The sequence below is a fragment of the Phalacrocorax carbo genome, chromosome 20, assembly GCF_963921805.1.
Source record: "Phalacrocorax carbo chromosome 20, bPhaCar2.1, whole genome shotgun sequence".
Taxonomy (NCBI): domain Eukaryota; kingdom Metazoa; phylum Chordata; class Aves; order Suliformes; family Phalacrocoracidae; genus Phalacrocorax; species Phalacrocorax carbo.
The window spans coordinates 8,526,035-8,550,867 of record NC_087532.1 but is presented as its reverse complement, the minus strand read 5'-3'; the positions used below and the strand labels follow the sequence as shown (position 1 = coordinate 8,550,867).

At 46.3% G+C, this 24,833-nt stretch overlaps 1 protein-coding gene across 4 annotated transcripts; it reads left to right on the top strand.

The window, feature by feature from the left end:
* Positions 1 to 870: 870 nt before the first annotated feature.
* On the top strand, positions 871 to 24,809 carry HP1BP3 (heterochromatin protein 1 binding protein 3). 4 transcript variants are annotated; one of them, XM_064470498.1, is made up of 13 exons: positions 871 to 971; positions 10,960 to 11,159; positions 11,594 to 11,696; positions 13,107 to 13,257; positions 13,600 to 13,759; positions 14,858 to 15,001; positions 15,555 to 15,635; positions 17,252 to 17,406; positions 18,162 to 18,252; positions 18,934 to 19,093; positions 21,661 to 21,772; positions 22,708 to 22,845; positions 23,617 to 24,809. In XM_064470498.1, the coding sequence occupies exons 2-13, from the start codon at positions 11,064 to 11,066 to the stop codon at positions 23,900 to 23,902; spliced, it is 1,677 nt and encodes a 558-aa protein (XP_064326568.1). In that variant the 5' UTR covers positions 871 to 971; positions 10,960 to 11,063; the 3' UTR covers positions 23,903 to 24,809. The 4 variants fall into 4 exon arrangements, with proteins under 4 accessions (XP_064326568.1, XP_064326571.1, XP_064326570.1 ...); XM_064470500.1 differs by lacking the exon at positions 871 to 971 and adding an exon at positions 1,186 to 1,395; XM_064470499.1 differs by lacking the exon at positions 871 to 971 and adding an exon at positions 9,950 to 9,969.
* Positions 24,810 to 24,833: the final 24 nt, after the last annotated feature.

Here is a 24,833-nt window from a genome sequence, read left to right as displayed (position 1 = left end):
AGCATTGCTAGAGGTATGCTTCTGTTACATCTCAGCATACCCTGCACAGACCTGAAATAACGATGATGGGGAGAATACCAGCGTGGGCCATGCCTCTGCTCCTCCTTGCAATAATCCTCACCTCAGGCAGCTGAGGCACAGGTAAAGCTGCCTGAAAGACAGCAAGGAGCGCCAGAAAATGGATCCTTCCCACAAGTGAGAACTTGTTAAGTGCGTTTTGACAGAAAACTCCCAGCTTGCAGCTAGATCTAAGCGTTGGGACTAATGTAATTGAGGCAGGCAGTGAATTACATAGCTAATGAGAGTGACGGGCGTGACGAATAAGGTGAGGGAATACGAAGGCAGAGAAATCGCGAAGGGCGGGAGGGGGAACGAAGCGAGAAGCCGGAGGAAAGACGCGACGCGGTAACGTTCCAAACTGGAAGGCCCGGTTCTGACGGCGGCGGCGGAGGAAGATGAGGAGGAAGATGAGGAGGAAGATGAGGAGGAAGATGAGGAGGAAGATGAGGAGAATGAGGAGGCGGCCCCTGCCCGGCAGCGCTGAGGTGACAGCCCGGGGGGGGGGCGGTGGAGGCGGGAAACGCCTCAGCGAGGCGAGAGACGGCGGCCAGCGCGCGCGCAAACCCGCGAACGGCCGCCGGGCGGGCAGGCGCGCGCCCCGCCCCGCCTCGCCGCCGTGTTTGCGGCGCGGGAGGCACCGCGCATGCGCGGCCTTCCCCCCCTCTCCGCTCTTCCCCCCGCCCGCGCGACGTGGAGTGGCAGGGGGGCGGTGTTCGAAAAATGCCCGCGGCCTCCCATTGGCCGGCGGCGCCCCCGCGGTCCCGCCCCGCCGCCGCGCGCCACGGCCACACCCCCCCCGCGATCCCGCCCCCGTCCCTTTGCCCCGGACCCCCCTCCCCCCCCCGCCGGTTCCCCCTCCCGCCGCTGCCGCCGCCATTAGAGGGGCCGCTTTGTGTCCGCTGGGCCCGCTGGTGAGTCCCGTCCCACCGCCCCACCCCGGCGCTGCGGGGGGGGAGGCCGGGCCGGGCCCGGTAGGCCGCGGAGTGGTGCGTGTGAGGCGCGGGGGTGGCCTGGCGGGGCCGCCGGAGGGGCCCCGGAGCTCCCCTCAGCGCCTGACAGGCCTCGGGCGGGGGGGGATGTCGTGACGAGTCGCCGACACGCTGCGTGGGGCGGAGGCGCTGTCGCGGTGGGCGGCCTGCGTTCCCCTTCCCTCCCCGCGTACCGGGGGAGGCCCGCGGTGCGCCGGGCTCGCCCCCGTCCAGGCCCTCGGAGGCGGCCCCGGCCCTCGGGTGTGTGCGGGCCCCGCGGCCGGGCCTGGCGGGGTGCGGGCCCCCGGCCTCCCTCACAAAGGAGGTGAGGGCGTCGGAACCGCCGCCCCCGTCCCGCTGACGCGCGGTAAGCACCGGCGGGTGCCCCACGGGTCGCGGGGGGGGCAGGTTAGCGGCAGAGAGGGGTGCGACGCAATAAATAATGGCTATTTATAAACTTAGGAAGTGCCTTAGCTCCCGCCGTACCCTTCCCGCGTTCTGGTTGCTTGGTCGTGGGGTTTTTTTTCCCCCTCCACAAACCCACTTCATCGGAGGCCGGAGTGCTGCTGCTCGAGGAGAAACTCTGACACTTCAGTGGGGTGCTGCTTCCAAAAAAGCTCTTAATCCCTCCCAGTTCTGCTGGAGATGGATACAGGCCTAAGCGTGAGACTACTAGGTGCTTCTGCCTTCCTTCCCGAGACCCCGTGGTGATCACAGCCTGGTTAAAGAATGTTAATTTCTGTCTTCCCCTTGTTGGACGTGGGTCTCTAACACTGTCTCTAACAGCTTCTCTGTAGAGAAGCCTGTTAGATTCCAGTCTGGAACAGTTCTGTTTCAGAGGGGCTTCCGTTCTGGAGTCATTATCCTTATTGGCACTCTGGACTGTTTTTTTGGTGATAACTTTGCAAAGACTTGAGAGAGGAGCAGCGTAGCAAAATCTGGTAAGCTGGTGTAGCTCTTACCAGGCCAGAGGGACTCCACCAGCTTATGGTACCTGAGGACACTGTTCAGAACAAATCCTTCCTGCCTGTATTCTTGCTGTTTTCACAGTCACCAGTGTCTGCAAACCATGAGGGACTGCTCAGCCTGTGCTGCAGGAGAATAAAAGTTAGATGGTGTGGGGTTGTGGGCGTGTTTCCTCCTTTTAAAGGGTAGCAGAGGCTGACAGTTTGCTGATATCTGTGGTACTTCACAGGTTACTCTTTTCAGGAGTCTTACTTGGCCGCTGAATTATTTCTGGGTTAACAAGCGTGTCACTTCTTGGTTCTTATCAGGCCTTTGGAGTAATAGTTGCACTCTGATTTCCAAACATGTGACTGTTTGTTTGTTTGTTTTTACCATAAATAGTATTTTTAGCATCTTCAAGAAATAGTTGGCCAACAGTCTTTGGCAAGCAGCTATTTTATTGAGGTGGGGAAGGTTCAGAAGTACTCGTGTTTATAAACAATGTCATGCTGTTATGCTCTGCTATTACACTCCATGTGAGGACAGTGTGTGTAGGGGGAATGAGAGCGGAGGAAGGTATCGCTGATAAGTTTGGTTACAGAATGGAGGTGTTTTGATGGACTGGGGAACACTTAACCTTCCTCAGGAGGGACTTAAAGAGATTAGTGGATAGAGTGGGAGATCCTCAGAACTGAGGAATGTGTATAAGCCTTGAAAACATCTACTGGCTTTTGCAGGCTTTCTCCCCTTTACCTGTGTGTGCCTCCTAATTAATTAGCTTTTCAGTGCATCGTGCACTTTCCCCATGTAGTAGCTGCTTGAATTATTTTTGTTTTCAGAATATCTTTTGTGTTCCCTTTCAATAGAAACTGATGGATTGATTTTTGTCAGTGTTTTGTTACAAGTGACCAAGGGTGCTCTGAGGAATTTAACTTCCCTGAGAGAGAATAAAAGCAGTTTTAAATTAATGGACTCTAATGTGAGGTGTGAGTAGGTTTTATATAGACTGTAAGGAAATCATAGCTTTTATTACATCTAGTTTTGAATTACAGAATAATAAGTGATGGCTGAACAAGTAATAGTTTGGGAGGAGGGTTTCCATTGTGGTTTTAAGTTTAATCCATCTAAGCAAGGAGGATGTTGCCTAAAAAAGTTCTTACCCTGTTATGTAATGTTAGCGGCCTGAATTTTCATTCAAGTGTCAGTGGTTTGTCAAAATTCATGATGTTGGATCCTGGAATTAAGACACTTCATCCAAGGCTGTGAAACTTTCAGCAGTGGATATTCATGTTGGATTAGTTTTAAGTTTGTGACCTAAACCTGAAGCTGAACCCCATGCACTCTAATATAGGCTATTTAATTCCTTAGCTGCTTGTGTCAGTGGCAGCACATGGAGAATCTGGATCAAGGATCAAAAACTGTTGTTCCACAGAGGTTGTCACTGTCGCAGTCCTGAGCATCAGTGCGGAGAGGGATTATTTTTAGACAGCTATGCCAGCAGAAATTCTGGTTTGTATTAATCCCTTAGCAGAAGTTCTTGCGAGTTTCTCGGTATGGTGGTGGCATAATTTAAGCTGTGCACTGCCTGGCTTTGGCTATGTGTTTGGGCAGGTGAAGAAAGGCTCCTGGGTACAGGAGGAGATAATCCAGGCCACGGAAATGATGTGCTGTTACTGTCTTCTGTGTAGGTCAAAGATTGAGGGAGAAAAAAAACCACCTTGGGTTTCAGATTCTATATTGAGCCAACATTCTTGGTGGTGAAAAATAGTGGAGGTGAGGCACGGGTTGTGACTTGTATTTTAATAAACATCTGTTGAGACTGAGCTGACTTTGAGTTCCAGTGTTATATCCTAGCCGAGACACTCAGCTCAATCCCAGGTGGGGAGGAAAAGCATCAATCTCACTGTACTAATGTGCTGTTTTCTTTTCTTTCTTTTTTTTTTTTAAGTGAAAGCAGCACCTGTGTGTGCAGAAGGGCAGTGTTTAATCTTTGTTCTCCTCTGTAAAAGTCAACAGGATAGGCAAGGTGTAAGTCAGGTTGCATTTGCGGCCTTTGGAGTCACAGGTCCGAATTCAGTGCTACCCTGAAATGAAGATGTATCTTCAGACTTAGAAAAACTCTCCTTTGGGTCTCTGTATGTAGGAATACACATGTTTAGATACTAGAGTCGTGAAAGGTTTTCACTGTGCTCCCCTGAACCCTAACTAACATACTTGGGATTTGTTGTTCCCCTCCTTAGCACTCTATAGGGAAGGAGTAGATGGAAATAGAAACTGTAACACTAGTCAAGCCAAAGAATTTCTTGCCTGGCAAGTGGTGAGCTATTGGATCTTTGTATTGGACCAGTTCTTCTTTAATTGAAACAAGATGGTTTTCAATGCTCGTGGCAGCGTGGGGCTCAGATAGCCTGTAGCAGATCTCTGGGAGACTCAACTGCAAGAGGGTTGCAAATACGGCCCTTGTAGCTTAATCAGGAGGCACACGATTGAAAGGTCTGCTTAACTAGGACACCTCCCAGGAAACTGATGCAGTGTGGTGTCCTCAAGGACCGGGACAGAGTTGGCACAAAACTGGTGGAATGGCAACAAAACTGATGGGAATGCCAGTTGTGAAGTAATGCTCAGCCAGATGTGAAACGGGAGTGAATTCCTGAGCAGGTTGCCAAATAAGGATTAGAAGTGGGGACTAACTTGTATTCTGTATTCAGTGAGATATTTTATTCCTCTGCACGTTTAAAGGCTGTTATAAATTACTAAATACTACTGGTCTGGCTTAATCAAGGCAACAGGCAGCTCTGTGAGCTGCAAAAACAAAAGGGAGATCAGCAAATGCTACAACATCTTTGTGAAGCAGGCAATCAGCTGAGAACTTTTAAGAGATACATTTTGTAAAGCAAATTTGTATCAAAGATGTTGCTCCATGATACATTCTGTGATGTTAGAGATATTGAGGGTTTTGGTAAGGTATCTTCTACCTGAGCTGGATTTTTAGGAGAGAGCTTTGAGGATTTCAGAGGTCCAGAAGTCTTGAAAAAGTTGTCCAACTTGCCATTTAGTAGATAATATTTGGGCATGTTTTGTCTGGATTTCCATTTTTGCTTTGTGAAAATATTATTAACGTTTCCTGTGCTTTTTTTCTGCAGCTTCTGAGACTTTTAAGTGTTCCTCATAGAATCATGGAATCGTAGAATCATTTAGGTTGGAAAAGACCTTTAAGATCCTCGAGTCCCACCACTAATCTAGCACTGCCAAGTCCACAGCCATGTCTCTAAGCACCACATCTACATGTATTCTAGATACCTCCAGGGATGGTGACTCAACCACTTCCCTGAGTAGCCTGTTCCAATGCTTGACAAACTTTTTGGTGAAGAAACTGTTCCTAATATCTAATCTAAATGTCCCCCTGGTGCAGCTTGAGGCCCTTTCCTCTTGTCCTATTGGCTGTGACTTGGGAGAAGCCACCAACCCCACCCCCCCCACTACAGCCCCTCTCAGGCAGCTGCAGAGAGCGAGAAGGGCTCCCCTCAGCCCCCTCTTCTCCAGGCTAAATCCCCCCAGCTCCCTCAGCCGCCCCCCAGCACACTTGTGCTCCAGACCCTGCCCCAGCCCCGCTGCCCTTCTCTGGACACGCTCCAGCCCCTCCAGGCCCTTCTTGTCCCGAGAGGCCCAAACCTGAGCCCAGCACTCAAGGTGGGGCCTCCCCAGGGCCCAGCACAGGGGCCCCATCCCTGCCCGGCTCCTGCTGGCCACCCCAGTGCTGACACAAGCCCGGGGGCTGGTGGCCTCCTTGGCCACCCGGGCACTGCTGGCTCATGCCCAGCCGGCTGTCAGCCAGCACCCCCAGGGCCTTCTCCGCCGGGCACTTCCCAGCCCCTCTGCCCCAGGCCTGGGGCGCTGCCTGGGGTTGGTGTGACCCAAGGGCAGGACCCGGCACTGGGCCTTGTTAAATGTCATACGCTTGACCTCGGCCCATCGATGCAGCCTGTGCAGGTCCCTCTGCAGAGCCTTCCTGCCCTCGAGCAGATCAACACTCCCGCCCAACTTGGTGTCACCTGCAAACGTACTGAGGGTGCCCTCGATCCCCTCATCCAGATCATTGATAAAGATATTAAATAGAACTGGCCCCAGTACTGAGCCTTGGGGAACACCATTTGTGACCGGCCTCCAACTGGATTTAACTCCCTTCACCACGACTCTTTGGGCCCGGCCATCCTGCCAGTGCTATAGTCAGCAAAGGGTGCACCCATCCAAGCCATGAGCAGCCAGTTTCTTCAGGAGGATGATGTGGGAAACAGTGTCAAAGGCTTTACTAAAGTCCAGGCAGACAACATCCACAGCCTTTCCCCATTCCACTATGTGGGTCACCTTGCCATCGAAGGAGATCGAGTTGGCTAAGCAGGACCTGTCTTTCATAAACCTATGCTGACAGCACCCCATCACCTGGGTGTCCTGTATGTGCCAAATTCTCTCAATTCTTCAGCTCAATTCAGCTTTAGAAACTAGTCGATAATTGCACAATAATCAATAGCCTGTTATTGAAATCCAGTTATTTTGCTTTTTAAGCCTTTCTGATAATAAAGTCATTCTTGCTTGTGTTGCCTGTAAGGTTGGTGGTTTTGTATCCCTTGACACCCTCGCTTCGAATCTGCAAGAACGTAAAAACTTTTTTCTAGCCCTTTTTGACCTGATTTCTAGACCTGTGTAGTGTACCACATACCAAGTCATGCCTAAGAGCACATCAATCACCGGTGTCGTGTGACAGTAAGTGGACACCCTTTACGGCACAGGGTTGGATATGCTGTCTCATTTTTCCATTGCATATTTGTTTTCAGTCAGCTCAGCCTGTGCACCCTACCCTGAGTCCTTGTGACTTGGTATTTCCGCCAGCCTGTGACAGTTGGCTTGCCATGTTTGAGACCTGATTTTATCCTGAAATATTTTCCCTCGAATGAGATTGAAATCTTAGATAAGCTGGAAAGTCTTACGGCCAGCAGGAATTCAAGGAGTCAGCCAAACTGTGCCTCAAATTGACTTTTTTTTTTTTAAAAAAAGGTTCTTGTGCATGTTACATTGGTGGGGGGACTCCACTCTCCTGAAATATTATCCAAAACATGTGTGTCTCAGCTGAAGCCTCCCTTTTTTATTTTTTTTTTCTCCCTGACAATGAGCTGATAGCTCAGTAGGAAATTGCTATAGTGTTTCATACTAGTTCACGGAAAGCTGCCTGTACCTTTGACTGGATCTTCCGTCAGTGGTTGTTCACTGAGCTGGGAGGCTGGACACTATCAGCCATTCCTGCTTATCCAGAAAGTTGTGGGGTTTGTTGCTTGTCAGCTCCTTGCTGCTTCACCAGCTTTGAAACATCTTGTTCGTGGTGGTTGGGGAACCTGTGAACTTGCAGTTCAAATGACCCATAGGAAAATGAGGAGCGGCTGAGGGAGCTGGAGTTGTTTAGTCTGGAGAAGAGGAGCCTGAGGGGAGACCTTATCGCTCTTTGCAACTGCCTGAAAGGAGGTTGTAGCGAGGCGGGGGTTGGACTCTTCTCCCTGGTGACAAGCAATAGGACGAGAGGAAATGGCCTCAAGCTGCACCAGGGGAGGTTTAGGTTGGATATTAGGAAAAACGTCTTCACCGAAAGGGCTGTCAAACATTGGCACAGGCTGCCCAGGGAGGTGGTGGAGTCTCTGTCCCTGGAGGTATTTAAAAGAAGGGTAGACGTGGTGCTGGAGGATATGGTTTAGTGGTGAACTGGGCAGTGATACGTCAGCAGTTGGACTTGATGATCTTAAGGGTCTTTTCCAACCTTAACAACTCTATGAAAATGAGCTTGAGGAGTTACTGGCTGTACTTCAAGCCACATTTTGAAAAGATTGGTGTCCTGATGTTTCATTGCTGATGGTCATTATTGTTTCTGGCAGTTGATGAGATTTAAGCATACATGAGAGTTACCCAGCAACCACCTTGATAACCTGCATCCTCAGTTGATGGCCTCTTCCCACTTTCTAAGCACAATATTTGTTTGTTTGATATTTGTGTAAATGCAAGAGACATTTATTATTTTCCAGTTGTTTAAGAGTGATGCTTGCAGTCATAGCTGTGGTACACATTTGAAGATGTCTTAGTGTCCCGTATATGAAATAGGGTGTTCAGGTAAAAGTTGGTTGTGTGACTTGATTTTTCCATTAAATAAATCTGTTTTATTTGGAGGGATGGGTGGGGGGGAAGAGTTTTTCTGCATTGCTGTTGCAAACCCATCTAGTCTTTTGCTTTATGTTTTGAGAAACTAAATTCAGGCCTGTTTGTAGTTGACATTTCACACTCAGTCCAGAAAACTAGTTTTGATCCCTTTGTGGAAAGAAATAGGCTAAGCAAGAGCAGTCCGGCTTAAAAGAGGTGATGCTTTCACAAGGTGGTGCTTGTGACTTTGCCCCTTGAATATCGGTGCTTTGAAGTCAATAGGAGATAATCGTCCCGCCCCTTTGATTCCCTTGGCCTTTTGAGCAGGAGATGATCTGTGCATGGAAATGCAGAGGGAATCAACGAGCTCCTGTTTGGGTCACTCTGAATTACTGCTGGATGATGGCTTATTTGCGTGTATCCTAGGCACTGAAGTTATGAATTGTGCTGTGCTAAGTTGCACTCTTCAGAGCAAAAACACTCAAATTGTTTACACTGTGCTCTAAACAAAAGGATTTTTAGAACCTTGGGAATTTGAAGTCAAAGTTGGGAGTGCTTTGTTTTCATGTGTGTGACATGCGGGTTGCACAGTTTAAAAATAAATACAAGGACAAGGTCAGCCACAGTGCGTGCTTGTATGTGTGTGTTAGTGAGCTCAGGGAAAGCATCTTTTGTAGCCCCCAACCAATTGCCCTGAGGATGGATCTGTAATTGGTTATTTTAGGACACACTTGAAAATGCTGGCTTTTTTTAAAGAGCTTCAGGCTATGCTTGCTAAAAAAAAAATAAATTTCATACTGAGCTGAAGCCTGGTGAAAGTTTTCATTTTTCCTCTCGCTTTCTTCACTTAAAATAGGCCAAAAAAAAAAAAGTGCTGGGCCATAGTTTGTCTGTTCTAGTTGGCCGTTAGTACTTTTTTCCCATCCTGAAATTTCATAAGAAAGCTTCATTCATCTCATTTATTTTGTTTTTGGCATGTAGTGTGTTTTGATTTTTCTGTTTTGTCTCAGAAGAAATCATCTGGCACTGTTACACGCCTTTGCTTTTACTGGTGCTGAGGCAGGACTTGGTCAGTGTCGATTTTCAGAATGACTGTTTAGTGTCAAAGGAGAAGTCGTAGATGTTGCAGGAGAGGATAGGCTGCCTTTAGCTGTCAGAAGCGCTGCGTTTTGAGGATGGCCAGCTAGATGAATGCCTTTTAAAGCATCTCCCATGGAATGGTGCCTAGTGATATGTATGTCTAGTTGTCCTGAAATGAAAGGCTCTCGGTCGGTTGTGCCATAGGCGTATGCCCCTGATGTGACCCACCCACAGCAGCAGTGAATTTAGTTTATTAATTTACTGGTTTATTGTTTGGGAAGGAGATCTTGTAGGTACAATGATGTAGCCTCTTGCATCACCAGTCCTTGAGAACCATCATATCTTGACGCGCATTCCCCTCAACTCTTCTTTCACTGCGGCTGATTTCTTAATGGAAACTACCTGCACAGCTTGGAGGTTTAACAGAAGTGCTCTGTGCAGACGGGGTGGGTTTCGGTTTGCCTGAGAAAATCACAGAGGTAGAGAGAGTCCCTCCCATCGATTAGGGGTCCCCACTGCTGAGTAATAAGAGGCCTGTATTTTTGGGCAAGAATACGGAGTAACTGAGGTGGTATTGATGTGGTATGGACCATCCACCCCTGCAATGGAGAATGCAGTGCAAAGTGCTGAAACCATGGTGAAAGTCGTCTTGAAAACAGTGCCAGGAGTGATGTTAGGTCTCCATTCAAGAGGAAGACACTAAGGCTGGGAAAATACGTGCTAGAAGTGAAAATTCCTGGTAAGTGTCTGCCACCTTGTCTGTGCGGAAGAAAACATACAGAATAGGTAGAAATTGAGAGCATTTGCCTATTTCTCTGTACGGAGGGGAAGAGGGCAGTCTGGAGCTTGATCTTTGGATGGAATGGGGGATGCCAGGTCTAGCCCTGGTTTGCTAGGGGTGTGAGGCTTTGCTTCTGAGGCCTTTAGAGGAGGCTTTCTGAGAAGAGGAAGTGAATGAGCAAGTAAAGTCTCCGGTGTGCGATGAAAGAGTGGAACACCTCTCCGTAGGAGAGGCTGATGCAGGAGGATGGGCAACAGGTAAGAAAGGTTGTAGAAGCATAATGGTAGTAAAGGGTGTGAGACCTGATGAGGGTTAAAGTAAGCTTAACTCATTCAGTACCCATGGCATTGCATGTGTTTGGAGGAGAGTTTTGTAAAGCTTCAATTTTTTTTGTAGAAGGTATGGAGACTGCTGTTTTGATGGTTATTTTCTTGTTCAAGGACTCATTAATTTCTATGAATTGCATGTGGTTTAGCTTGGGAGGGGCATGGTTTGGGTCCCCAGTGTGTATATTTTTTGTCTAACAGGTTTAATGGTTTAATTCCTTAGGGTGATAGAAGCTGGATCAGTGTGTCAGCTCCTGCTTTAACCCAAAGTGAATGACTTACTAGTTACCGCAACGTCTTACATTAGGCACAGTACAATACTTGCTTTTTGATAACACTTTCTGTTAATTTAAAGAGCCTCTTTATTCTTTCAGATATGTTTTAATGAAGTAGGCTGCAGGTCCGGCTTACACCTTTACCATTTCTGCTACATCCATAGCGCTCAAGTTTGCCTACATGTTTTAGCATCTTTGTTGAATGCAAGTCTTGATTGTCAGTTATGTTAGTCATAAGCTGTAAGTCATTTATTCTTCTTTTCTTTTTGATCTTTAATTTGTTAGATACATGGACGTAGATGTTTTTGTTTTGTTAATTTTCACACCACATCTTTTCTGTACTTTAGGTTGACTCCTCACTGCACTGTGAAAACCATTAGGAAAAAGTCCTTGGGGTTAAAACCTGGGGCTCCACAGTGTTACCTGCACTTGGGGCTAGAAATTAATTTAAATGGCGACTGATCTGTCTGAAGCTGAACCCGTGCATCATAAGGCGCTTCCACTCTTAACGGGAGCTCAGCTGATCCACACGGACAAGTTAAGTGAGGTAGGGGCTGGCCCATTCTCCAAGCTTGCCCTTGGATCAGTCCTTGACTTCCAGTCCTGCTGAAGGTTACTCAGTATTCTTTCTCCGCTGCTTGTAGGAAACTTGATTGGGAGTCTCATAAACCCTGTAGGCACTCTCCTTCCCCTTCCCTGCTTTCCCTGAGATGTTGTATTTGTCAAAATCCTCAAATGGTCATCTCCTTTAATTTGGGATTGAAAAGAAGATACCTCTTTTATAACTGTAAAATGTGAAACTGTCCTCTCTTAGTATGCTTCAAAGAAGCTGGTTTGAGGGTTGCTGTCTTTTAAAATTCTGAAAAATCCAAATATAACCAGGATACTTCTACATATGCTGCTTTGATTTACTTTAATCCCATTTCAAAAACTTTCTGATTCTTTGCAGCATCTATACTGATTTTTGTATACTTTTTCTAGAAAGTTGAAGACGACACAATGCCAATCCGTCGCTCGGTGAATTCTTCTTCCCGGGAAACTCCTCCCAAAAGCAAACCTGCTGAAGGTGAAGAGGTCAAAGCGGGTACGGTAATAGTTCTAGAGTGGATTGTTAATATATATGCAACCATAGGAATGTGTCCTGAAACTCCTGAAACAACCTCACTGGTATGATTAAAATATTACTGATGCTTAGCTTCTTTTCACAGGCTTTTCTGGGATTATTGGGAAGTTGTATTTTGCAGCCACTCTTTTCAGTCTGAACCCGTTTGTTTTGTCCTTCCTATCCTGTGGCGAAGCCCTGACACTCCTGTCATGAAAATATAGCTAAATATAGTCCCTTTTAAGCTTGCTCATTCTTTAGAGTAAAGGTAGAAATTGTGAAGTTTCAGTAGGAAGATGGCTTAAGATTGAAAGGTTGAGTTAATGAGTGGAAAAAACAAGTATTTTTTCTTTCTTTCTTTCTTTCTATCTTTCTTTTCCCGAACAAAAGGATTTTACCGCAATGTGTCATGAAATCTAGTCTGATGTGTCTGGTCTTATCAGCTTCACCTCAGTTTCTCAGAATGTGTCATTTCGGTATCATATTCAGTTAGTTTCACTGACTTTGTCCTCTTTGGTGTCACAAATAAATTATGTACGAAACTAACCATTGATACACCACCTATTTTAAATGCATAATGCCTCCATAGGAAAATTATGCACAGGAACGCAGCTGGAGTGCTTAAGCTCCTTCTCAGAGATAGAGAACCTGTCTGCTGCATCGAGCAGTCATGGTGGACAGTTCTTTATCCAAAAAGCGGGTAATGGCAGTTTGTATTCATCTTATCTAGTAGGCAGCCCAATCTCTAAGGCCTGTTCTCAGCTAAATATACTGGAGTTAGTGTGCTTGGTGAGTTGATTTCTGACTGGATTTGATCCTGCTGATAGACAAGTGCTTCTGCCAATGCATGTGCAAGGTAAAGCTTTGCCGAGTCTGGAAAAACGTTATTTGAATGGTTAAAATCCTTCAGGTGCTGCAGTGTGGGATGCAGGAATAGCAGTGTTTGAAAACAAGTTGGTCGTAACAAAGCTACTTGTATGTACCTATGTAAATTTCCTGTGGAGACGTATAGTTTTGCACCTTTCCGAGTTAAAAACACATAAGCCTCAACCTAGGGGAAAATCTTAGTGTTTCATGGTACTGATTTCCCCCTCCCTTCCCCACCCAGGCCTCTCTGATGAGGGATGATTGCAACAGTAACTTCTCGAGTTAAGAGAAGACTGGAGGAGTTAGTTCATTGTGAAAATGCTACATGATGCACCTTACTGAAACTTTCAGTAGTTTTGTTTGCTTAAGTTACATTCAAATCATCTGTTCAAATTAGAGAAAAGAAACTGTCTGGTGGGAAATAATTTTGGGGGTGTGTTCTTAAGCTTCCCACCCCCCCACTGCCGTCCTGAAGAATAGGGGCTGGTTTTAGGCAGTAACTTGATGCGTTTTCACATCTCTCAGATACAGAAGTCACCTCTGAGGAATCTGCCTCTGTTGGAGAAGAACAAGAGAATGAAACCCTGCCTGCTGCATCCAGTGAAGCAGAACAGCCAAAGGAACCTGAGAATGAAGGGAAGGGGGAAACAAAGGCCTCAGAAGAAACCAAAAAGGAGTAAGGCTTGCTTAGTGCAGAATTCTGGGATCTGGGTAGGATTCTGAAGAAAGTCAGGTCCTACAGATACAAAAGGTGGTGGGAGAGATGGGGAAAATAGGATGGGTCCTTTAAAAAGGTGCTCATATTTCTCAGGAGGAAGCTACCGGTCAAGTCTAGGTGCTGCTCTAGAACATGTGTGAAGCTGAATATCAAGATAGGGTCTCTTTTTTCTAATAGAAACATCAAATGTTCTTTAAATTATTTTCAGTGTCAGATGTTCCGGACTTTTCATTGTTGTTCTGCTTGTCGGCTTGTTTTACAGTGTCTCTTGTCTTACTGTTGCTTTGTATTTTTCCTAAGCGAGAAGGATCAGTCTAAGGAAAAGGAGAAGAAGGTGAAAAAGACCATTCCTGCGTGGGCTACTCTTTCTGCTAGCCAGCTAGCTAGAGCGCAGAAGCAAACTCAGATGGCTGCCACCTCACGTCCCAAAATGGATGCTATTTTAACTGAGGCCATCAGGGTAAGCAGGAGACAAATGTTTCTCTTCTTGTTCATCTGTCGCAAAGCAGAATAATTTGTGCGCCTAAAAACACAATTTCAGCTTTCTGATGGTACGGATGGTAGTGCTGCCTGTTAGCAGGAAACCTGGTGTGTAAGACCCGTGTGCTTCTGCCTGGAGGCCCGTCTTGCTGAAGTGTGAGTCCATGATGATGATGAGGGAACCTGTAGCTTATTTCTTTGTTTAGAATTTGTCCCCCCCACCCCCCATTATATTATTGGAAACAGCTGGGATGTCATAACCTGGTTGATTGCTGTCATCGTTAATTTGGCATGCCTTCTGGCCATATTTAACTTGATTTACCTGATTAATCCATCTATGTTTTCAGCATTAACTTACTCTAATTCAGGACAGATAAACTGATGAACTCAATACATGCACAGCAATCATGATGATGAACTGAATATAGCAATACTGTAAACTTGCATTCCAGAGCGGTGTAGGTCTTGGTTTACTGTATCCCTCCTGGTTGGAAGAAGAGACCTGTGCTGTTCCAGTTGTGCTGCTGCTCTCCTCTTGAGGCTTGGTTCACGCACGTGGCCTTTGCAGGAGGCCTGGACTCCCCCAGCCTTAATTTTCAGCTGCTATATCTTCAAAATATGAACTTCACCTTAGGTTTTTTTACTAGTTTAGTAATGTCAATCCTCCAACTTCTTAAAAAAATAACAGGCAACTTGTTCTGACTTAATGATGACTGTCTGACATTAGTAAAATGCCTTACCAGTTGTGCAGCATTGTTTCCCAAGAGGTAACTGTATTTTGTAGTAGCATGTAGTGCTTAAGCCATTATGTGTAAGTGCTTCAGGACAGGGGAGTTGTTGAATGTGCTTGCTGTGCTGCTTTTGTGTTGTCTGCTCTTCAGCTACTCTGAAGGGGGAAGTTAAGTATCTTGTTATCTTACTTTATGCTCTTGAGTCATTGTGGGGAAAAAGGCCAGCCCTGGCATCCAGTGCCAAAGTGCTGGCCTGTATGCATCCGCTCAACCTCTGTTATTCCAGACCCACAGCAGGTTCATTTTAGTGCAGGTCGTTTCTACAAACTTTTTTGCTTCTGTTTCAGGCGTGCTTCCAAAAGAGTGGCGCATCAGTCGTTGCAATACGTAAATACATCATCCACAAATACCCTTCCCTGGAGCTTGAGAGGAGAGGCTATCTTCTAAAGCAAGCATTGAAAAGGGAGCTGGAGAGAGGAATCATTAGACAGGTAAGAGCTGCTTTGTGGAGCAGCACTGGAGCTGCTATTACTGAATTACATAGGAGTTTCTTAAACTCCGTTAGCAGGCCTCTGGGGTGATCGGGTTCTCCCTTGTGGAGGTTAATCAACCCCTGTTTCCACTTTGTTAGATACTGACAGAATTTCTGTGTTGCTCTGTCAAACAGATACTTTTCACAGTTGTCTTTTGTGCAATTTATGACCGTTTCTTGGTGTTGTGTCATGTAGCATTGCAGCAGCATGCGTCTTCAAACTGAGTCTAACAACGTCACTTCTGCAGCAGCACGTTTCTTTTACCACTCTAATGTATGCCTGTGGTATCTGTTAGGGTCTCCTGGTCAGGACAGCAGAGTATGTTGTTAATGTCTGGCCGTGCTTTCTAATCTTAGTGACATGTCAGTGGGTTCAAATCGGGCCTCTGCCGTAACAGAGGCAGGGCGACGTGCATTCAAAAACTGCCTAACGATGTCAGTTAGTCTCTTTCAAGTTGTTATAATTCTGAGTTACTTTGTTAAAGATTGAAACTGTCATTATTTCTAACTAGGTGAAAGGAAAGGGAGCTTCTGGGAGCTTTGTGGTGGTGTCTAATGGAGGAAAAACTGTTCCAAAAGCCAGAGACAAAAAGGTAAGATGGATATTTTCAACAATACTCTGAAAGATCTTGCACTGAAACACATGTATCTTACGAAATGCAGCCTGACCCCAGTCAAAGAGTGTTCTCCTCCTTACTGTACTTTTCCTCCCCAAGTAGTTATTCAAACACCCGTTCAATTAAAATCAGAATCAGAAAGCTAGTGTGAGAAATTAAAACCAAGTAGAATAATAAAAATCTTAGTTTTAAAATGTTTACATTAACCCCCTAGGCTTTGGTTCAGAGGCAGAAAACTGAATAACCATGAAGCTCCTCTTCTGTCTTTACCTGGTAGAGAGAGATGCCTCTCAGGTATTGTAAGAGAGCTTTATGCTGCTGCTGTTTGTTATATCTGTTGCATGGATAAACGGAAGACTTCAGTCTTCAGGGCTGTCAGCTGAACACTTTTCCATCAGCTGTGAGGGCAGAGGGAGGAAGAAGGAAATGTCCTGAGGCTTCTGGAAGAAAGCTGCTACTGTTGGGTGTATATTGTTCTGAGGTAGTAAAGTGTGATGTGGGTTTTTCTGACCCTAGTCCTCACAATTAGTCGTGGTTCCAGCACCGCTGTTCTCCACTCCCTGCCGCGCTGGGTGTGTGAAACACATTTCTAACACTGCAGTTACAAAATGCTTAGCTGGAATTGCTGATCCCCTTGCACCTTAGACGGGTGAACCCAGAGAGTATTGTAACGCCTTGGTGCTTATCTCTTGGCTACTGGGGAGACCAAAAGTCCTAAACCTGAAGGAAACATTGACACCCTTGGCACTAGGGCACTGAAGGAAACTAATTGCAGCGTAACTTCTTTTTAAATAGAGCTCACTGGCTGCACGAGAAGTTTGAGCAAGGCACCTGATAACTGCTAACACATCACTTTTCTTGTGTGCAGCATATCAGTGTCTTTGTTCCTAGTGCAGCAGAATGAATAGCTTGCTCTTGTTTTGGGTGAATTCAGCCAGCAGTTAGGCAGTTGTCCGGGTGAGGAGCACCCTTACCCGTTTGACTGTCTGCAAAGCTGCTGTTCAGCATCAAAATCGTTAAACTCCAGCAAATTTTCCCCCTGACTTTTCTGTATAAAGAACAGACCATTTTTTTTTTCCTGAGTATCCCCACCTCATAGTAACAAAGGGATGGAGGAAAATTCAGAAGGGAGCGTTGGCTTCAATCAAGATTTCATTCCGTCATCTGAAAAAAAAATGCATTCCCATTTAGCTGTTCATTTTTGGGAAGATTTGACCTGTGTAAACAGGTCTTTGCCTTTGGTTCTTATGTTTCGTGTCAGCGTGAATCATTTTCACCTATCTCATTAAGGGGCAGCAGAGGAAAATGGCTGCAGAAAGAGGAAGGAAACCATTAAAAATACAGATGTTGTTAAATACTCGGCAACTCATATTTGTAAAACTTTCCTAAGACTCCTACAAAAATTCCAGCCAAATTTGCTTGATTTTACTTGAACTGCTAAACTTTTTAAACTGTTAAAGAACTACCTTACAGAACTTGATGTTCTAGATCTGTGGCCAGTGCCAGGAGCACTTCTCCCCACCTGTGCATTGCTGGATCAGAAATCCCAGAGTTTTAGGCCCCACTGATGTGTAAAAGTATGTGTATTTCAGAAAAGCACTTCCGCTTCGACTGCAGAGCAACAAGTCAAGCTGGAAGATATCCTGCCACTGGCTTTCACCCGCCTCTGTGAGCCGAAGGAAGCTTCTTACAGCCTGATCAAGAAATATGTGTCACAGTATTACCCCAAACTCAAAGTAGATATAAGGTAGGTGCAGGAGTACGCTTTTGCAAGCAGAGCGGCAGAGGAGCAGTGAAACGCAGCCCTCCTCTGGCTTTGCTTCACTTCAGTGATTCAGTTCAGTATTTCAGCAGGCAGCAGACAGGTGGTGCTCTGTGTTGTCGAGCTTGAGGAAAAGCTGTGCCTTTTTCTGCATCCTTCCACACCCAATCTTTGTTCCTGACGCCGACATCAGCATTGCTCTACACACCTCTGCCCTTCACCAAAACCAGGTCACTTCAGCTGCGTGGATGTGACGGCCTCTCCTTGGGATCTTGTCCCACTTGGTTCTGGATGCTTTAGCTGGCACACCCTTACAGTAGTCTTTAAGTTTGTCCATACAGAGGGGATCAAGGCTTGGGGAGGAAGCAAATCCAGGAAAACCCTGTAGGTCAACTCTTGCGGGGGCTTCTGCTCAGTCCCTTGTTTGTCTGCGAGCTGACGGACTCATTGCCCACCGAGTCCAAAGATGCTTTTCAAGATGAGTAAGTCCTTCAAGGGAAGCTTGTCTGTTTCTGGATACGCAGTGACACCAAGAAAGCATTGCAGTTGAATTTCCGCTAACGTACATTGTTCTCATGTACTCAGCGCTTGCTGACAGATCTCCATTTAAAATGTCTGTATGTAGGCAGGTACCACTCGTAAGTACTGCGCCACTCACGCTCTGTATAAAGCGTTGTTTCTCTGTTTGTTTTTTAAGCTGTCAGTGTGTGTCAGTAACGCTTTATCCTCCTGTATTTCAGACCCCAGCTGTTGAAGAATGCCCTGCAGAGAGCTGTAGAGAAGGGCCAGTTAGAGCAGATCACAGGGAAGGGAGCATCTGGGACATTCCAGGTCAGAGCCAGAGTTCATCTTGTTTTGTTGACTGTATTGACCACAAGCCTTGGATATAAGTTAACACGCCCTCTCCCTGCCCGGTTTCATTGGGTACACCTTTCTTTAGCAGCCTGTCATATTCAGGAGTTGTCAAACTATGAAGCAGTAGGACTCTTGTTCTCCTCTTGGTCTACATTTCTGGAGCAGATCCCCCTGCCTTCCTTGCTTAGCGTGCTCCACACGCTGCTTCAGCTCTGACTCACTAGCACAGTAGGGGAGATGGTGGGGTAAGCCTTCCTTTCCATCATTAATTGTAAGTGCAGTAGGTACCCCAGATGTCTGCAATGTCTTTTCCTCCTGTCTGTGCCATAGAAGTCTCCTGGGTACATTTGGTCTGTGGGATGGAGGAAGATCTGATTTATTTCCTTCCCTGAGTGATAGGCCCTTAGATTGCCACATCCTTGCAGTGTGTCTAGGGATTAGGACAATGTGTTACCGATAAAAAGCACTCCAGCCCAGTTGAATAGGCCTGTCCTCCCCCTTAAAGCTGGGAGAGCCCCATTCCCTGTGCAGTGTTTTAATATAAAACATATCTGTGCTAATGCAGGAGCGCCGACCCACCTGGTGCAGAGGAGCTTGTCCTGACCTGGTTTGGGAGAATTTTGTCTTGATGCTTTTCTCTTCCTCCTTGGAAAATAGCTGAAGAAGTCAGGGGAGAAGCCCCTGCTGGGTGGGACTCTGATGGAGGACGCCATCCTGTCTGCTATTGCGGCCATGAATGAACCGAAGACCTGCTCCACCACAGCGCTGAAGAAGTATATCCTGGAAAACCACCCAGGGACCAACTCCAACTTCCAGGGTAAAGTACTGACCTGCATAACGCTTCTCTCTTACATGCCAAAAGAGTCTTGCAGCTGCAAATGTGTCTGTGCAGCACCTTTAAATTATTCCATTGAGCTTGCTGGGGAACTGACAGCTGCTCAGCTCTTTGTGCTGCAGAGATGCTCAGTGTTTTTAATTCCCATTAGTTCCTTTCAAGCCTGACAAAGCCTAGTTTGGGAGACATAATGCATGTTTCTCTTGTCTATAGCAGTTCCCAGGAAGGGGGAATTGTATTCAAGTATTTTGTTGTTCTTAAATCACCAAGTTGATTTCATCTGTCTCACTCTATTTTGAAAGGCTACAGCTTGGCATAAATGCAGTTCCTAGTTGATTTTTATTTAGAGAAGTTGCATAGTCTAACTTTTTAAAAATTCACAAGCACCCCTCTTACTGATTTGTTTGAGATCCTTCTTTGGCTCTTATTTTAAAAGGTCAAGCAAGTGAGGAGAGAAACTAATCCTGTTGTATTTGGGAAGGGATTTGGCATGTCTTTGTTCCCAGGAATGACACTAATGTCTGTTTTGACTTTTGCACTAGCAGAAGCAATACTAACAGAGACTTTAAAGCAGATCTTCTAATGGTTTATTTACATTATTTGGTCTGAGCCCCAACGCGGTTGTTTAACCGAGGCTGAAGGTCATTTGAAGCAGGATGAGCTCACAGCAGTCTCCACTAGAGTCAAACCTAACAGTAGATCAGTTTGTTACTGTGGTGTCACGGTGCTGGTGCCATTCCTCAGGCCATGGGGCCGGAGAGGAGATTGCTGATCCCACGCTCCTCACCTGGAGCTGGAGCACAGCATCAGCACGGCTGTTTGATGCAGGGCTGTTTGATACAGAGGAGTGCATGTTCCCTCGCAGCAACGCAGGCTAAAGAGGTTGCCTGAGGCCTTTTGCTGATTAGAGACTGATGTCAAGTGTGACTTCTTAATCTTGGGGCAGGGAAGAGAGTTTCCAGGCTTGCTAAGCCCATGCACGATTTATTTTCAGGACCACTGGAAACTGCCCATGTCCTTCGAGGCGTGTGTTTAGCCAGCCTCCGGTGCTTGTCAGTCTTGCAAGTCAGATAAGGAAATTTCAGTTTCTGTTTCAGTGTCAGTTTCAAATCTGTTGGTTTCTTTCTCCTGCCATTACATAAAAGGAATTTTGATGATCTCTGCTCTGTTTTAAGAGCAACCAGAGGAAGACCTGCAGGCGGGTACGCACTGCAGAGCATAGCCGGTGCTCTGCACTCCTCCCCATTTTATACCTCGTACTTAACAACTGGAGTCAAATCCTTTACGTGCTGCTGTTGATCTCCGGTACCTAGAGTAAAAACAGCCCTGTTTTATGTGTTCCTCCTGTTTATAAAAGTGTGGGGTTTTTAAAGAGTTCTTAAGCTGTGACAATCCTAATGTTGCAACACTAGTAATTGATGGCTACAATCAACTCAATTTGCCGTGCAAGCTCTTCCAGTGCCATTCAGAGTAAAACTTCTCAGCAGAGGCAGCCTGCAAGCTGGTGAAGGTATGGCGCTGTCCCAGATGGTTCTCTTGCTGTGCAGTGTCCGTTCTTGGTAAAAGCCCATTTCAGGAGTGTTGAATAAGTGGTTGGAGTGAATACCTCTGCATTGATCGTACAGAACAGATTCAGATGACAGTTCAGCCAGCTGCGTTTCTCTGGATTTTTCTCTTCGCATTCCTCAAGTGAACTTCTTTGGAATGTGCCTGAGGGCAAGCCTTGCTTTCCCTTGGTTTGGAGGGAGCTAAATATGTAAATGGTCCCTCTAATTCAAGCTGAAAATGGGTTTGAACTGACCAAACAACTTCAGCCCTTTGCCAGAGACAAAGGTCCCCTGTACTTGTGCAGTTTCGGTTACCATTTTTACACAGTACACAATGGAACAGAAAACTGAAATCAAAAGTGCATTTGTCATATTTCTAGACCAAATATTTTTCCTTAGAAAAACCCCATCACCACAGAACGGGGGAAAGATGCACCACATGTGAAATTTAGAACAGCAGGAGGGCAAAACCAGAGTAAAGACTTGTTCTAAAAAATACTTTGGAGAACAGGCTGAAGAAAGCTGGGACTTGGGTTAAATTTGGACAGTAGTTGTTACATGGTGCTGCTGAATGTGTTTATAAAGGAGGATCCCTTGATTGTGACATCAAAAACCTGTACTGTTCCTTTCTTCCTTTGGAGAATCTATAACCACTCTTGCTAAGTGTTCAGGAACAAACACTTGCATCTTGTATCTTCTTCCTGAAAATTAACTGCAAGAGGATTTCCCTTTAAATAAGACATACTAAAACTTCTAAACACAGTGGTCCAGCCAGGCCTTACGCACAGCAGCTGCTCTTCGCTGAGTGCAAAAAGAAGCACGCAGTGATGTCTTCACAAGTCTTCAGTGCTGTTCCAGTTCCTCTGCAGGTGTCCTGGGCAAAGGCGACTCCATCCTGACGCTCCATCTCTGATTTCAGAGGGCACTGCAGAGAGCAGTAAGGTCAGACAAGTGGATAAAGATAGTAACGCAACCTTTCTCTGATATTTTTTTTTCCCACAGTGCACCTACTGAAGAGAACCCTGCAGAAATGTGAGAAGAATGGCTGGATGGAGCAAATCTCTGGAAAGGGCTTCAGTGGAACCTTTCAGCTTTGCTTCCCTTATTATCCTAGGTAAAGAGCTTGGCTGTAAAACGATGTTCAAGAAAAGTGTCACACAGGTCAGCCAGACAGCAGTGCTGAAGTTCATAGGCCAATCCCCTATTTACAGGGAGGTTTGCGGAGGGTTTAATAACTGATGAACCACCACGTTGTCACCCGTACATTACTTGGATGTCTGTAAGGGAACATAAAGCTGACTTCATTGGCAAGGGAAGCTTTTAAGGGCAATAAAAATATTGGGCTCTGTCTTCGCAGGTACTCTGTCATGATGCTTTTTTTGCAGGATAGGGGATATTTAAGTGTTCCCATGCTAAAACAAACTCACGCGAGCAGGCCGAGTGTGGTGTTCTTCATGCAAGGGTGCTCCTAAGGAGTAGGAGCTGTTTGCCTCTCTTAATGCTGATGTGGAGGAGAGGTGGGAGGAGGGAAGATGACCTAGGTTAGCTTCTGTAAGACCAAACCAGCCTTTCTTCGCCTGCTGTGAGTGTATATTTTGCTGGGCCACATGGAGCCCAGGGATGGCAGCTTAGTGTCCCACGGAGAGCCAAATGGCAGCATGGGCAGTAAAGTCTCTGCTTCCCACAGTTCTATTGCATACGTACAAAGGCCTCAGTGGCTTCAGCCTGTGTTCAGGGTTGCTGGAGCCCCATCTTGTCCCTTTGGTGTCTGCCTTCCTGTGTTTGCACAGAAGGAGCGATGAGGAGAGAACTGGAGAAAGAGCAGCTTAGGGCTGGGGCATCCCGTGGTTACTTACAGTCTGTCACCCTTCGGCCATTGCAGAGACTAAATAACGTTGGTTCCAGAGAGACACAGAAGTCCTGGGGGTGTTTCTGGGTTCAGGAGGATGGGCAGCAGTGCCTGATGAAAGCCAGGGTGGCCCAAGGCTTGCTCAGCCTGCAGTCGTATCCTTAGAAGTAAGTCACGCTCTGACAAGAACCCTCTTGTAGCCCAGATGTGCTCTACCCAGAGAAGCAGCAGGATGAGGACTCTGAGGAATCTGATGAGGAAGAAGAGGATGAATCTGAGGAGGAAGAAGAATCTGAAGAGGAAGAGTCTGAGGAGGAGGAGCCACCACCAAAGAAGAGGTATGGCAGCATGAGAGATAAACGGGCTCCTTCGGATAAAATAAGTGTCTGTCACAGCTGTAGAGTCACAGGTTTGTCTCTTGGTGTGGTTATTTATCCACGAGGCTGCTGCTCGGAGGCGTCGGAAGAAGTTGTTTCTAATTATGCCTTGCTCCAGCGATAGTGATCTCCCCCATTCCATACTTTGAAGCTTACCTCTTTTTCCCCTCCAGATGATAAGAGAGCCTGTATTTATTCTTTGTATTGCTTTTGGTCTCCTAAAGTCGCCTTTTGTGCAATACAAAGGTGTGACGTTTCACATGGGACTTTTTGTATTTATTAAGCGTTTCCTGAGGAAAACTTTTCCCTACAGTATTATTTGCAGTCCTGTAGCCAGATATGAAACCTGCCTTACTCAGAATGTGGATTTAAATTAAGTAATAAAATTCCATTTAGAGAGGAGAGATAGTGCTTAGGTCTCTTAATTGTTCTGACAGTTGACTTTGACTCGTCGTTGTTATTTGTGCATTCATATGCCCAGCAAAGGGGTTTGAAACCTCGCTGGCAGAGCACTGTGGGGATTGAGAAGTGCTTAGCGCGGCGAGATCCGCCAGAGGAGTTCTTGCTCTTTGGGATTTAGCTAATGGAATGAACTGCTGCATAAAGGAACACCCGCGGTAAAGAACAGGGATGCCAAGATCTGCTTCGTTTATGCAAATTGATGACAGCAGCTCTGCTCCGGGTAGCATTTGCGCCTCCACTGAGATCTTGCGCTGTCTCTCTCTCTGACAGGATGCAGAAGAGACCGCCTCCGAAATCACAGAGCAGGGCCCCTGCGATGAAGCGAAGGGAGTCCAAGCCCAAGCCAAGAAAAACCCCTGCAGCCCGTCGGGGGAAGGCAAAGCCCCCTCCCAAGGTTAAAACCCCTGCTAAGAAAGCCAAACCAGCAGCACCAGCCATCAAGAAACCCTCTGGTGGCAGCTCTTCCAAGAAACCAGCAGCCAGCGGGAGGAAGGAAGTGAAACCCTCTGCCAAGGGCAAATCCGCCATGAGGAAATCTCTCCGGGCAAAAAAGTAAAATTTTTCCACTGTCAGGGAATCCCATGGTCAAATCCACAATCTTGTTTTATAAGTCAACGTGCATTTGTATTTTAGTTCTGATGCTTAAACACTTCTTTAATTTTTTTTTTTCTTGAATGATGGGGAAAAAGCTGAAAACTAAATCAAACCAACCCGAGCATTTGTTAGACCTCAATGCTGTGCCTCGTGCCTGCCCCTCCCCTGGAACGAGTCATCTTTAGTTTCTGCAATAATTTTAGGACTTTTCTAGGACATATATAATCTGTACATTTTACGGTGTTCCTCTTGGGTTTGGGGGGGAGGGTTGGCTTTTAAAAAATTCTTCAGAGAAGATCTTTATATCTTTAGACAGCAGGAACAGGATGGGGATGGGGAATGAGATTCTTGATGAGAAGGTACAACGGCAGAAGAGTCCTCCCTAGACCCCCTGCATGACGAGGTCCCTAACGCTTCTGTGAAGAAGCGGTGTACATACAGCACTTGCACTGCGTCCTGGAGGTGCTTCTTTCTGCTCGGCCGTTATCGCGACAGGCTGAGGAGGCGGCGCGTTCGGCTCCTTTCAGGCCAGCAAGGTTTGTTTGACGGCGAGTCAGATCTTCAGTAAACGGAGGCTACGGCGTCTACTGAGCATCTGATGCCAGAGGGGCTCCAAAGGGGGTAGTTCTCGATTAGGCGGGTGATTTGAATTAGTGTTTCTACGCCACATCTGTTATTAAAACCAAAATATATAAAAGTCTTCTTGAATCCAACTTTCAAATGTTTTTAAGAGATGAAGAGCCTGAGTTTTGTCACCTCTTGTTTACCCTTTTTTAAAGAGAAGTTGGAGAGCTATACAATTGCTAATGTAGAGATGTTGATAAGTGAAGAACATGCAGTTTGCTAAAATAAAATGAAACTAGATTCCAGGCGTGCTTTGTGTGTCCTTCGCC

What these genes read in the sequence shown, in the direction of transcription:
- HP1BP3 (XM_064470498.1), top strand. Translation starts at nt 11,064, where the DNA reads ATGGCGACTGATCTGTCTGAAGCTGAACCCGTGCATCATAAGGCGCTT. An exon ending in CAAAAGCCAGAGACAAAAAG is followed by an intron (nt 15,636 to 17,251) that starts GTAAGATGGATA and finishes TGTGTATTTCAG; the next exon opens with AAAAGCACTTCCGCTTCGAC. An exon ending in GAGCATCTGGGACATTCCAG is followed by an intron (nt 18,253 to 18,933) that starts GTCAGAGCCAGA and finishes CTTGGAAAATAG; the next exon opens with CTGAAGAAGTCAGGGGAGAA.